General features: G+C 38.1%; 1 protein-coding gene across 1 annotated transcript in view; it reads left to right on the top strand.

Annotated features, from left to right (window-relative positions):
- PTPRN2 (protein tyrosine phosphatase receptor type N2) overlaps nucleotides 1-15,349 on the top strand; it is a 662,435-nt gene that overhangs the window by 276,166 nt on the left and 370,920 nt on the right. Inside the window, 1 exon segment of the mRNA XM_075022535.1 lies at nucleotides 10,225-10,311. Coding sequence (XP_074878636.1) covers nucleotides 10,225-10,311 — 87 coding nt within the window.

Below are 15,349 nucleotides of genomic sequence, written 5' to 3'. Positions count from 1 at the left end.
TTTTGGAAAAAAAAGAAAAAGAAAAGGTATTCTTAAAACTCCTCATAGTCTGGTCTTTGAGGCTGTGGAAAATTTTGAAGAAAAGATTTGCTGTGTTTAGATACATGAATCCTGCCCTTGGTATGGTGGCGCATATTTTCAGACTTGAAAATTTAAACGAAGGCAAGCAAATCCTGAAGTCGGTGGCCCATTTCCTTGCTGTGTATTTCTAAAACAGAAACTAGTCTAATATATATCACTGAGGTTGAGAGTTCAGCAGGAGATTTTTTAAAAAGAGAGAGATTTTTATAAGTAATGAGTATATATGTGATCACATTAACTAATTGTTTGTAGAATTATACCATAGTCTTATTTATTTATTTTCAGTAGGAATACTCTTTCTGCAGGGTACAAGGCAAGAGGTACTGATTTCTGATCTCTGTTCTTTGCCTAGGCTGCAGTGCAGTGGGTGCACTTTGAAACAGAGTGCGTGGCTGAGATTATCATCCCAATCTGGAAAGACGAGGTTCATGTGTTTCATGAGGTTCATGTAAGGATAAAATGGCACCATTTTTGTATCTGACCGCTGGAGTCAGAAACTGAGTCAGTTGGAATCTGGTCTTTTCATATATAATATTCTCATTTATTTGGTCAGGTGTCCCTAGTACTCCTGGGATAGAATATGGGTGTTTTGCTACTATTAAACTGGGTTTTGGGCAACTGCCTGAATACTGGCAATTTCATAGCAACCCTCACATCTTTTAAATTTTTCCTCAGGGAGCTGAGGCCAATGTTGAATACTGTTACTGGACAATATTTTTAACATCTATTTTTCTTGATTTTTAGCAGTGTGAACACAACAGTGCCCAAGACAAAAAAAAAAAAAAAAAAAAAAGAACTAATGGTTTCTGTCTGTCACAGCATTGTTTTTCCTAGGTAGTCCTTACAGAGATGTATCTCAGCTGACCACTTCTCTTTCCCTCCTTCAGAACTTTTCCAGAATTATCTTTGACTTTATTTTATTTCTTAGGTCTTCTTTTTGGACTCTCCTGTATTTACTGCTGGCTTAAGAAAATCAGGCAGTAGCATGTCCGAGGTGGTTTAAAATAACCTGCAGTCTTGTGCTGGTGGCTGCTGCTGAGAACTGACTCAAGGTCTGGGGTTAGTACGTACTGCTGGGGATGTGCTCCCTTCAGCAACTGCTCTTCTCGCTCCTTCTTGATCCCAGCAGCAGGAACTGGAAATTGCTTCCCCCCTCTTTACCCTTTTCTCTTGACTGCTTTTAGCAGGCAAAGCAGTCATAGCTGGTATGCACCAGCCTCTTGCCCGTGGAGGGGCACTGCTCAAGTCCTGGCATTCTGGCTCCTCTGCTTCTCCTTGCGAAGCAACGCACTGAGAGTGGAGATACGGTGTGAAAGGAATCAGGTACTGGCCTGCGAAGGTGGTGGTTAAAAGTGCTGCAGCTACTGTCACCTGTTCAAATAGACTCCCTCTACTAGATTTAATCTTTTGTATTTGTTAGAGCAAATAATAAGCAAACAGACAGTTCCTAGCGTATCTGGAAGTCATTTTAAAGAAGCTCTGACATGCCTCCATACACCTCAGAGTCTCATCGCTCAGCCTGAGCCCTGTGACAAATATACCGGCTCTTTTCCAGGCATGGAGGGAGGATGGCAGCTTGTGCTGGAGCTGGCTGGGCTGTTCCTCCCAGCTTCCCATCAGCAGGGAGCTTACCTGCAGCCTCGTCAATGCCCATGCTGCTGCCAAATGGTTTTAGCAGCCGGAGAAAGACAGTCCTCAACATTATTCATCCTAAAGGTGGCCTCTTTATTTGACTCTCTAAAGCATTCTATATGGTATTGCAGACCCATATTTCTGAACTTTGATTTTTTTTTTTTTTTTGGTTTAGCTTTTTATCTGCAGTACTAAGGAGACTGTGCTGCATATTAAGAAAGTGATACTGTTAGAGACTGTTGCCCTGTCAATGAGAGGAAGCCAATTTGATGTCTATGCACAGAGTCATTATTGAGAAATGGCCAGGTGAAACTTTCTTAAATAATTATTTTAAACTGCAGAGTGCACCCTTCTTAAAATTCAGTATTTAAAAAGACTAGACGAAAAAAAATATGTATCCAAGATCAGTACTAAAAAAAAGAAAATCTTCAACATGAAAGAAGCTCTTGTGTGTACCTACTAAGTGAACAAGTGTTAAAAAATCCTAGTTATAAACACTCAAAATAAATACAGAGGTAAGCAGGACCAACAAAATTATGTTTGTCAGCTCAAGCCTCAGATTAGCTCCTACAGTAAGGTACCACCACTAGAAAGCAGTGATTTTTGGTGAACCCATCCAGGTGGTTGTCAGATTAGGTCTTCTAGTAGATTATTTTTGCTGACGTGTGAATCTGTGGGGTAAAGGCCCAACTGAGAAAGAATCCTACAGTTCTAACCCAATGCTTTCACCTGCAGGGCATAATCTACATGCACCTCTCATTGTTTAAAAAAAGTTGATTACTGAAATTAAATTATTCAACAGATTTAGTCCATTCAGCTTCTGTTTTCAAAAGCGTTGGGCATCTGTCTTGTTATCCATGTGGTTAATACCTTTTCCTTTTAAGGCACATTTCTAGGTTTAAAGCTGAAATGCAGTTATTTCAGAGTTTAGGGTGAAAGCCAGACTGTCTCATTTAGGTGCTAAACTTAGAGCTGCTGGATGCTGCACACCTTCCCCAAGGATGGGGATGTCATCCACTTCATTTGACATCATTGAGCTCCCCGAGAGACAAATGAAGACATGCCCACGCAGAGAAGTTAGGCACGTCCTTTCCTCCACTGATTAGAAGGGACTTGTGGAGACTCCAGAAGACAGCCCAAACTGCGAGGTATCTCCTTGTTTCACTGAGACACGCCAAACAAGCAGGCTGTTCTGGGATCCAGTGTGTCCAGTGCTCCTCTGCTAAAAGGCACCATGTGTGGTATCTTCTGCCTGTCTTCTGCTTATTACTGCAGGGGTTAGAAAGTGAAGCAGGAGATGGAAGAGATGTTACTGAAGTTAGTCTGAACAGGTTTAACTCCCATATCCTGGGAGAGCGCTCTATGTACCAGCCCTGAGTGATAGCACTGTCCATCATCCTCTTGATGGCCCTGTGGTTCATCTTCAGGCAAAAAAGCAACAAAGGAAGATAGACAACATGCAAGAGAGAACATGACTTTTAACTTGCAGCACTTGGGAGGAAGGAAGACTGCTGGTCCAAACTTAGTTTTCAAGCATGTGTGCATTTTACATTAGTAGACATTGAAAGTGTTTTTAAAGTAAGCATTAATCTAAATAAAAAATGTCTACTCCCCAAAAGTCTTAGGTGCTGGGCTCAGGTTCTACCTTGCTCTGGTTGAGATGTGGATTCAACACTATTCAAGCTGAACACAGGTGTAGCCAAACTTTTGAACCTTCTTCAGAAGAAATGGGTGGAGTGGAGATGCCACTGTGCTCAAGTTTGGATAGCAAAACTGAGGCTGGGTGTGAGAGTGGCATTTACCTCCCTAGAAAATGCACTTTCTGATACTGCCAGAAGGACTGCAGTTAAGCAGCACTTAGGCAACTTTCAGGCTGTAGAGAAATGTGTTGCAATTTTAGTGCAGTGCTCAGCACTCTTAAAAATGGGCAAGCTGGCCTTCATTGCCTGTGTCCCGATTTAAGTGAATTTTAGGTGGATTGAACCCTACCTTACTTAAGATTTCACTGGGGATTAGACTGACATTTAGTTTTAAGGAGTGCAATTCCCAATGTCAGGCCTATTTCTGTACTGTAGATTATTCTTCATTTTTGCAGAAAATGATTCAATTGAACTAATCTGACAGGCCTGACTGGATGTCCATTACAGTGCTGCATTACAATTGCTAAACAGAGTATTGGAAGGGCACTAGGTACAGTCTGGTAAAGACAATACATAATTTGAATGACGGCACTAAGGGACCATTTCAGAGTTCAGTAAGTGGGTTTCTGAAGACACTTGGCAATTGGGAGGAGGAAAAGCAAATGAGAGCAACTGCTTGTGAGACTGACATAACCTCAGCGTAACATTGAGCTACATGTTGCTCTCCTTGGGCTGGGAGCAGGCTTGGCAAACGCTAGCAATCAAGCCATCTGTATAACTGGATCAGATTTTTCACTACCAAAATGGATCAATTTATGGGATTGTTTTGACAAGCATGTTGGGAAATACAGAACATATAGTTTTCATCATTGTTTACTTCTGTTTTTCCTCTTGTTCCCTTTGACATTGCCCACTGGCTTTTATTAGAGTTTGAGCTCCATTTAGCTCAGCATGCAGAGCTGGCCATGCTGCCAGTGTTGCTCCCTGCAGAACAACTCCTGTTCCTTCATTTACATGTTTCCTTCTTGTTCTTTAACCAGAAGGGGAAGCTTTGAGCCTTGAATGCATAAATCATTAGGTCCAGGTCAAAAATAGGCAACCCATTATTCAAAGTAGTTGTTCTCACTCATCACATCTGTAGTTTATCTTGGGAACTTCGTGGAAACGTGGCATCCATTTGTAGCATTGTTCAGATAATTGCAGCATGAAGCTCAACTGGTCTTGAGATCAGCATCCAATATTCAGCACTACTCTTTTGTTGAAGTGCTCTAATTGGCCATTCGTGAGGCACATCTGGTCTGTAACTCTTGCCTCCTACTCCATTTGCCCATAGCAGGCATTTAGCAAAGCTACTAACTCACCAGTGAGGGAGAAGTTATCTTTACCTGGATCCGGGTGCTCTAAATATGCTCTAAAATCAGTCAGATGTGCTCTAAAACCAGTCAGATCCCCTATGCTGAAAAAGTTTAGAACAAAATTTTTGGTAGGGAATGAGAGAAATTTTTATTATAAATAAAAGTTAATTTTTGGGTTTTGTGGTATTCAGTACTACAACAACATCTCCATATTTGGTAGGGAGAAATATATATAGCTTTTAGGGACAGCCAGTAGTGCTGCTCTTTCTATTCTTAGATCCAGAAGGGATGCAAGTCAAATAATAACAGTCTTTTATATAACAAACTAGGCATCTGACAAAGAAAGTTGGTATTATTACCTTCATTTTATGGGTAGTGAAATTGAGGGTCAGGAATATGTCTTGACCAGGGTAAATTGATAGGCCTCTTCCACATGAAGGCATATTCTCGTCATCATTCATAATTCATCCAGCAACAGATCTTCTCTCACTTATGTATAAAACCACTGAAGACAGTGGGATTGTATAGACAAACTAAAAAAAAAAAGGCTAGCAAATTCTATAAATTTTGTAGCAGTGACTGAGAAGAAAATCACTTAATGGGATTGTTCTAAGTTGTGCCAACTTTCTGGGACCAGATTTTAGAAATGACTCCTCATCACTGTACTTTTCTTGTAAATTGTGCAAATGAAAAGTGAAATCTTTAATAGACAATAGTAGAGGGAGACTATAATCCAGTGTTCTATTATTTAAATTACCTCTGTAAGTGGACTGTTAAAATACTTCTGTTTTCAGCTCCCTCACTGGGAAGGATTTAGATATTGGAAGATACAGAATGTTATTTTCACCAGGCAATCTAATTTTCCTGTATTCAACATCCAGTACGCTTTGTGGAAACATTTTAACAAACATTTACATAAAGTTGGGCTCCCAAATCCACTCCTGAGCATTTAAATGGATTATGCTAATTTTCAGAAGTGCTTAGCAGCTCACAATGAAGTTAAGAGATATTTATTCCTGTACTTTTATTTCAGATTCATTTCTAAATAATACAGCTTTATAACCTAGATCTGCTTTTTTTTTTTGTTAGACAAAACTCTTGATGAAGTTATAGGGAGCTGGTTGGCTCATGATTATTTTAGCTCAGACAAGTAGGTATGGATTAGATTATTTATTTTTCACATGGTTAAAATGGATAGGGAAGTTTTCCTGGTTATGTCATGATGTTAAATCATGACATCAGATTCTTGCACTGAGCTGGGGAGTCCTTTCATCTGAGGGGATAATGTAATACTACCATATAACATTGGCTATTTTTAGCAGAGATATAAGCCATATGCTCCAGCAGGTATAACGAGTTTAGTGCAAGAGCTGTGCCCTGAAAAGTGAGATTAAACAAAAGCAGCCGTGAAATATTTTGCAGATGACATTGACAGACTTTAAAACTATATATATCTACATAAACCCCAAAGGAAATATTTATATTTCATTCCCCATTTATTTCTTCATTGTCATTAACCTGTCAAACAAACTATATTCTACAAATAATGTGAGATAGAGACTGGCATCTGAGAGAGACAGAGTTCTGCTACTGGTTCAGTAGGGTCTGAATCTGTCAACTGAAAAATAATATTTAGGCTAGCACTCACAGACAGAGATGGCATTAGAAGATAAAGCAATGGAAGTTAGTTAGTTATGCATGAATTTTCCATATTTTCTTTCTCTCTTTTCATCTTCCAAGCTGTAGAGAACTGGAGATGGAAACCTAAAAAGGACCTCAAAAGGATTGTTTTAAACTGTGAGATGTATCACATTTTGTTTTGGCTATTATCGTATCTTAGCACAGTTAACTTGAAAGAAGAAGCAAAAGAGAAATCTACAGCAAGTGAAATGAGAGCACAGGTAGGAAACCCAAAGTAACCACTGTCTCAAGATCTCAGCTGGCAACACCTATGTCATCTGCAAAAAGGTGCTATTCCATCCAACATTTTATTCTTTCCAAGGCCAAAATTTAGATCAAAGGTGATCAGAAACCTGCAAGGCAATCAAGAAAAGTAGTGGTAAGATCAAGAAGGACTGTTAAAGACACTGTAAGAGTCATTAATTTTCTTTGACATAGAAAGGGTTAGCCAGCCTCAAGAGAACTTGCAAAGCATAAATAGCATCCATGGGTAGGCCTTTTGCTTCTTCTGTTTTTTTTCCAGTATATGCTTTGTATCTCTGAGGCCTATGTAAGTAGTGATTTCTCTTTTAAAGGTTTACCTTACTGGTGTACTGCAATGGTGTACTGAAATATGTTATCACAGGCTCCCAAAAGAAGATGCGTACGAGTTGGACTTGTGTCGTAGCATGTCTGGAAACTGAGGGGCCATAGCCCAGAGACTCACTCTGTGCCGTGCTGCTCCGAGTGTCCCCAAGGCCTGTCACTAAAAAGAGGTTTCCCTCTGTCCTCCCCCACTATAGGGAACTGAAATGACCATCTTAACAGTTCAGACAAAGTAGTATGAATGCTCTCCCCACCCTTAGCTTTTCCCCAAGTCTTTGGCCTTGATAAAATACTTTCATTGTCAGGGTTGTCTAAAGAGTCTTTTTTCTACTATTACAATTTCTGTCTGGAGTATCTCACTATTTGTTCCTTACCTGAACAACCATTTTTTCTCTTTCTATCTTGGTTTCTGTAACACTTTCCCTTGAATTAATTCCACAGTTGTTGAACCCTCACAATCAACAGATGAATCATATTCATAAGAAAAACCCCACTCTATAATACAGAAACTTCTTCCCCTGTAGGACTGAATCAAGCAAGCCGAAAACCAAGTATAGTATAGTATGTGAAAGATCTCAAATAGTGGCTGTTCCACAAGTAGTGTGTGCTTGCACTGGGGACGTGTGGGAGGACCACAGGCGGGAGGACAGGTGATGTTTGCAAGTTGTCTTCTAGTAACAGTCCTTGTATAAACCTGAAATCAGATGGGTGATGTCGGTGTACCGTGCTGTTGCAAGGTAGGCTAGTTTGCTTAATGCTGTGCTGGTGGGAATGGTGTATTCTCTCTGTGCAAACAAAGCTAAAGGCAATCACTGTACAAACCATGCAACATTGAGCAAAATGCAACACTAAACAAAAGCAAAGCAGAAATAGGGTGTGGAGAATAACGTTCTGGCATTTTTAGAGGAAGGTTTTGAATATTCAACTCTCCTACAATACAACTGTAACAGAACTGTAATAGACAGTACTAGTATGTATCAATTGTTAAGAAGTCAGAAAAATTGCATTGGAAAATATCGTGATATAAACTAATCATTCTTAATGTGAATCCTCAAATATGGTAGTGTGATCAATAATAGTACCAAAGAGTACTGGTTCCGCAGCTTTCCTGTGCCATTATGAATGACAATTTCTTAGCCTAACAAACTGCATGTGATTTTGTGAACCTATGTATGTGTTTTAGTCTGGTATAGGATGAGAGTTACTAAGACTGCTCCTGGATGCTCAGGCTTGGGAAAGAATGGCCTTCCAGCACCATTTTCTCTCCAGCATTCTTGCTGGGTTGTAGGATTCAAATGCTGTGATCACATCTCCCATTACTGTTGCTACATTGGCTTGTAGCAGCATACCTTGTTTCTTAAGCTGGGGAATGCCTTTTCAGGGGAGGAGGAGTAAGCGGGGAGTAGGAGGTTGAGCTTTTACAAATGAGAGTCCCCTGGTGAAAAAAAAGACACCAATGTACACAGCAGACTTTGCCTGCACTGCTGTGTAGACTTGCTATTACAGTAAAAGCCCACTTGCAGACACCAATCATTTCCATAAAATTTAAGCCAACATCTTTGGGAGAAAAGATTTAATTAACACATAAGCCCCTGAGTCACTATGACAATCTGCTTTCATAGTGATGGGAATAATCACATTTCTACCCACTGTCAGTCCTTGAAATATAAGGGTTTTATGAATAATCTATAGTACATTTTTTTCCTTACAGAAACAATCAGGTTCTTTTGTTACTTTCACACAAGAACATTTCTGTCTTAGACATCTAGAAAAACTAAATTTATCTGGTGCCTTGAGGGGCTACCTCTGCTTGTGTGACAGGAGGTCTCTTGAGCATTTTGGGCTAGTAGCATGAAAGGAGGCTGAGCAATTCCGTCCTAACCGAGATCCACATGAGACATCCCATTATTTAAATAGAGGTGCCCTTAGGGCAGTGTATGCAGAACCCAGTGCAATAAATAAATAAATAAATAAATAAATAAACAGTGTTCATTGCAGACAATAAATAAAATTGTGGCAATGATTACCGTAATATAAAATTAGATTCAAAAACTTTCACTGTGAAGCAGAAATAATAACCTAGGTGCAGAGCTTTGAAAAAACCTTTTTTCCCCCTTAGTCCAGTTGAAAAGATCATGTCTAATTGTACATTTTTTGACACCTCCTACTTGTTATAAATCCTTGAAGGAAAAAATACAGAACCTTTTTCCCCTGGATTAGTCTCATCAAAGTTGTTTCTGATTTACTGTGGCATAAGTTAGATAAGTATCAAGCTTGTAAGGTTTAATTTTATGATCTTTGGCGTTTTAACAATGTTGAGAATAATTCTATAATCACGATTTAGACAGGGAATGTTGTATCTGTTGTTCTTACTGGACATTGTTATATCTTTTCCTTATCTTTTACTTTCTTAATACTTTCGTACTTGGTTCCGCAGTACTGAACAACAACTAAACAAGGTGTGATCTGTATTTTAGGAACAGAATGTTCTTAATGCATCTTTAGAGTTGTAACAACTCCAGTAACCTGAAATTTTTGCAAATATAAATTTTGCATCTAGATAAGTGCTTTTTTAAATGATAGCAGTCATCCTGTGTTAGGCTTGATTGTAACCTGTTTTCTAAATTAAAAAATGTAAATGTGGCATTGACAAAGGTTAAAAAGATTTAAAGTGGGTTCTGTCAGCAGTGCATGCACACACCAGACTAAATCCTATGTATCTAATCAGTGTCCTCTGGACTGTATGCCTTGCTCCATTGTTTACTTTCAAATCCATAATAATTTTGTATCCTTTCACTGGGCGAAGATTCATTTTAAAAACTAATGAATTTAAAAATATGCTTTTCCCTTGTCCATTTGATACCGAGCCTGCAATTTGACTTTCATTGTTTGTTTCCCTCCTTGTCTCGTCAATCCTTTTCTCTCTTTCTGTCCTTTTACTTTATTACATTTTTTATTGAGGACTGAGATGAACTGGTTGCTGCATCATGGGCCCATTACACTTCCTAACAATTCCATTTACACCTTATTGTTTGTCTTATTGCTGGAAAATTCAGGTGATTCATCATGCCTGAAGAAGCACCTGATCCCAATTCCCTTGATATCACGATCACTATGTGACAGGAATACAGTTAGTGGTGGCTTTCAGACTCTAAGAGGCCAAGGTGATAACTCTTTTGGGACTTTTAGCCTCTCAAGTATTGATGAGTTCCATTTTCGTAACGCTCTGTTTTCTTGCTCCCTTTCAACAGCCCCCTGAGTGTGGAAAAGGGCTTGGAGTTAATAAAGGAAGTGGCAGATCTCCTGAAGCTGCAGATGAGTGCCTTCGATGATGTCAAGTACGTACATGGAATTTGCCCCTTTTTTTTTTTTTTGATTTCTCATTGTTTTTGAATAGTTTGTCTTACAAGGAAATATCTACTCTTTAATGCCAAAATTAATGAGAGTGTGCAAGAGACAAAAAAGAATATCATGATGCTCTTTCTAACATCCCCTACACACAGGAACAAATTATGTTGAAAAAATGATAAAGACTGAACTTTTCCTATCCTTCCATAGGGAAAAATAGTCTGTTCAAAGTGCTGTAAAAATATTGCCAACCTTATTTAACAGTTTCTAGATGAAGAAAGTCTTGTGAAGAGTCATTATACCCAGCATTGCTGAGGGGGAAAATGACATCAGAGATGGATAGGAACTTGGGTCCCTGGCTTTGAGTCTGGCACATGGCACACTAGGTCATGCCGCTTTGTCAGCTACTCATTTAGCAAGTCACAGGGAGTTCAGCTATGATGAGCTGCTTTTTTTCTTCAGATGATTCATACTGATGAATGCTCTGCATGTTAATCTCTTGAACTAGGAGGTTATGATTTGCCATGTCCGGTACGAATTTTTAGATTGGGGATTTTCTGAAATCATTTTTTGTAGGAACATTTACTTCACAAAACTTAAGTCTTCCTTTGTAAAAAGAAAATAAAGAAAGTTTGATAGAAAAGTAATGGAAAAGAAGGGTCAGCAGTGGGAGGGGTTTGACAGCTTGCTGGAAAGAAGTCACAGCCTGGTTCACAGAAAATAACTGGTGTCTGGGTATCATCCAGTTCCTGCCTATGTTTCGGAGGGTTTGGGGCTGCTTGTTTTTGGCCCATGAGTCAGGCTGCTGGACTGCATCATCTTTCTCAGCCTTACTTGTGCTGCCACCAGGTTTTTCTTTATCCTTCAGTTCCAGGGAAGGTAATTCATCATTTAATACTGTGTTTTATGCGATATCTGAAGATGTTTCATCTTTAGTGGAAGTGTTTATTATTATTTGGAAAAAAATTTCTACCCTTTCTATTACCGTATTTGTAGGGAGAAATAGACTACTGGTGAGAAAATCTTTTTAGAAACCTGAAAAATACCAGGCATATTTGCTTTAGTTGTTTAGAAGGAAAATATTCCCATATTTTGTTTGCTAGAAAAGTCTTTGTATTGCTGCATGTCTTTTTGCTTGTATTTTATTAAAAGCATTTTTTTGAAAACTGCATTTTGAAATTACAAGAAATGATGATATTATATGGTCTTCCTTCTAAAGAGAATTTGCACCCTTGACTTTGAATACTAGCAGATAAAGTCTGCTGCACATTTAAAGGGGTAATCCCATGGAACAATTTCTCTGCTGGAATCAACGAGTTCTGCTTCATTAACTTCATTCATCTACACTATGAGAGCACTTTCACCTACCTTTCTAATTGTTAGCATAAAGCCTTTTGGTTATTTTTTATCATTTGATAAATCACAACAACATTGCAATTGGCAGGCTGTAGATTCATTCTCTAATGAAAAATATCCCTCTAGTGATATAGCTGGCTATGAACAACCTTTTCTTTTTTTAATGTGCGACATCGGGGAAGCTGGTCATTTTGTGTCTATTAATATGCAGTCATATGACTGTACCAAAGGTACTTCTATGGTCAGTACTTTAAAAGCATGTTATGAATTATAGTAACTCCAAACAGGACTGAGCATTCTGTCTATCAACACAACATTTTTATCAGTCTTTGCCGTTTTAAAAGATCTATAAATCTGTGAAAGGTTATCCCAAATCTCAAGTTAGTGAAGAATTCATCCATAATAAATTTTCTTTGTTCAAGAAAATGAGATGCTTTGACTCAGGTTAAACCCCTTAAATGCTAAAGAAATGTGGAGCTGGCCAGTAGATATAGCAGTAGTAGAAGCTTGAGAAAGAGGCCTCGCCAAGCAAAGAATTAAAGCTTTCTGGGTTTGTTCTTTTGTCATCACTGCAAACCATCAGTGGAAAACTGTATGAATTTGAAGGCTCTGGTTAGCTTCTGAGTGGCCTCATGGAGAGGGGTTTCAGGAAAAACTTGATGTCATGGTTATTCCTAACCCACCATTGACATATCAAAGTGTGAGAATGAGGCCTCTCAGGAAATATCCTTTTTACTTGGCCTAAGGCATCACGGGTGATTTAGATTATTTTTTTTTCACTGACAACCAGAAGTACTCTTTTTCTTAAGGATTCAATTTTTTTAAAAATGGCAAAATTATGTAGGAAAAAACCTACCAAGAAGCCTGACACCAAGGATTTATAAAAGGGGTGGGAATATGACATACCAGTCTACTTTGAACTCTGACCTGCGTGTTAGCTTGGTGTAAAATTCTCAATTCTCTCTTTCCCCTCCAAGAATTCTGAATGGTAAGAAAGTAACAGTGTAGGCCTGAATTTTGTAGGCTATTGCAAAGATTTCAGAGTAAAGACATGTTAATGAGAGTCACAGAGTTAATTTGAGAGTATACACAAAGCCATCGCATTAAATAGGAATAGTGTAAGAAGAACTAAGGAGAGAGGTTGAGTGGTGAGTTCTTCTAAAGTTCTTTAAATTCTCAATGAAAAGTTTCTTGTCCTTTTCTCTGAAAAAAATAATTTAAAAGGACTGCTTCACAAATACATTACTACCTTTAGTTAGTTTTGTCTGCAAGTATCTTTCGGTCTTCCCTATATTTGGGGTTTTTTTCCTGCGCTTTGGAGTTTGGTAACTGAACGATTCCTTTTGCCATGGATTCCTACGGATTCCTGTGTTAGTTCTTGATTAGTTGATGCATGGTAGTAATCAGCTTAGCTTATCTTCTCTCTTTCACAACCCTGCCAACTTTAACCGATGGCCTGCAATTCACAGTATAGCCTCGGGCTTGGCTCCCAGAGCGTTCAGTCCACTTCTACAGTTGGTTTGTTGTCAAGTTTGCATTGACATAAACTTTGCTCGCCCTGTGAAGCAGATGAGTGGGAATAGATTTGGGGAATTCATAATTAGAAATATTTCAGCACTGAAGAAAAGATCCAACATGTTAGCTGTCACTTTTGGATACAGCCTGAATCTTTATGGAAGTAATAGTTATGCTTAATATGTTTTGTTAATGGTTATGTAGCTGTCAAATAAATTCCATTATTTCTTATTACATCATTAGAGACCATTAAAAGGATATTAGCATGCTGATGTAATTATGCAAGCAGACGTAAAATGACTATAGTTATGATTTTATAATCTAATTATGGGTGTCCAATGCCCCTGGTGATTGATTGTTGGAGTGGTACCATGGATTGAAGTCAGATGGGTAGTAGGGTTAGGAGGGTTTGTATTTATTTTAAAAAAAATAATTTTACCACTCTGCAATCTGCAGCGTTGGCCGCCTTCATGTAATTACAGTTCTTCACACATTATATAGTAAACTAACAAACATGATATAAAAAAAATACTAAAATCTGTAAGCTCAGCTGTGAGAGTAGTGGAAAGGACACTCAGAATCCATAGTCAAAGCCATTGATTAGAACACAGATGATTTACTTGGTTTCTGATGGGAATACAAATTATTTCTGAATTTTTATTTAATGCTCTCATACTTGGGGTATTTACTGAGAATATTGCTAAGGGGACTTTTCAGCTAGAAGCTTAGCTGAATACCTTTGTATGGAAAGAAAACAGATTATTCTGATTTCATAGTATTTCAGACTGCATATCCTACCATTCTCAGCCTCCAGTTAAGAGTGAGATTTTCAACTGAATATTACTTTCTCTGATGGATGCTGCAGTAGCACTGATTTTTTCTTTTCTTTCTTATTTCTCTCTTTAGCCTTGTATGATTTTCCCTATTGCCATTGAAGATCTCTTGCTCTAGGTGTCTCTTCTTTCCCCATTTTGTTCTACTGCTTTGTCTTCCTCCACCCGTTCATCTTAATGTGTATCTTTGTCACTTTTGCCTTCTAATATACCTAAACTCAGTACTCAAAGAACTGTCCTTTCAGGAGATGCGATGACCAAAAAGCATGCCCATTTCTGTATCTGACTTTTCAATGGAAACCCTGTAGCAAAGCCCTCCGTATTAATTTCATAAAATGACATTAATCTCTATCTGCTGCTGTTGTTTTGAAGTGTGAGAATAATTGCCTATATAAGCATATAATCTCTCTATATATAATGTTGGGGGTGAACAGGATACTTATGCTAAATTTCAGATGCTAATATAAATAGATTTTTCAAGTTGAAAAAGCTGATTCTTATCTAATATAACGTCATGGATTGCAAAAACATAAAATTTAACCAGTATTCCCCTATCATGTACGATTGGTTGCATCTGTATTGTACAACCAAAGCTAAGTTAAAAGACCAAATTACTGATCTTTCAGAGTCTAAAGCTCAAACTCCCAGGCCTCGGGTTGTTGTTCAGCTTTCATCCAACCTCTCTCCCTACCCACACTGAGACTAGAGGTGATTTCAGTGTTTTACTTGAATAGTTTATTACATGAAAAATGGAAATTCAGGTTAACTGAAGGTATGTATGGAAACTGTATGGAGGCTTCAGCTGAAAAATACCTTTCAAAACTTGTAGCAGCCACAGCAGTGCAGTTTGACATTTTGAAAATAAAATATTACAATTTTTAAATTCAATGTAATAACTAGTTTCAAAATTCAACTAAGTGGCTTGAAAGGAAAATGCTTTTATTTTGGTGATAAAAATAAACAAAAAATTGATTTTGTACTGAACTTAAGCCTTTATTTTCCTTTTTTTTTGTGTTCAGCTGACCAAAAATATCAATCTTTTGATAAAGACTACGATATAGTCTTGAAAAATTTGCTCATATCTATGTATTTTTCTACAGCCCTCTGTCTTATTCCATATGCAGGAAATAAAATGCTCAGTTAATGAGCTCTTCAATGTTTCATTTTATTCTCATTATTCAATATGTGGCTTCAGGATTTATTTATTGCACATTATTCAAATCCTGCTTTGAGGTCAGAAAACCCATTTCCTCTTGTTTTGTTTTGTTTGGTTTTTTTCCTATGGTGCTCTTCACTACACTATCAAAATGCCTGACAAACATGA

Source organism: Buteo buteo, chromosome 2 (assembly GCF_964188355.1).
Source record: "Buteo buteo chromosome 2, bButBut1.hap1.1, whole genome shotgun sequence".
In the NCBI taxonomy this organism is placed as follows: Eukaryota; Metazoa; Chordata; class Aves; order Accipitriformes; family Accipitridae; genus Buteo; species Buteo buteo.
Note: the sequence above shows the minus strand (reverse complement) of the source record. Positions and strands in the feature narration are given on the sequence as shown.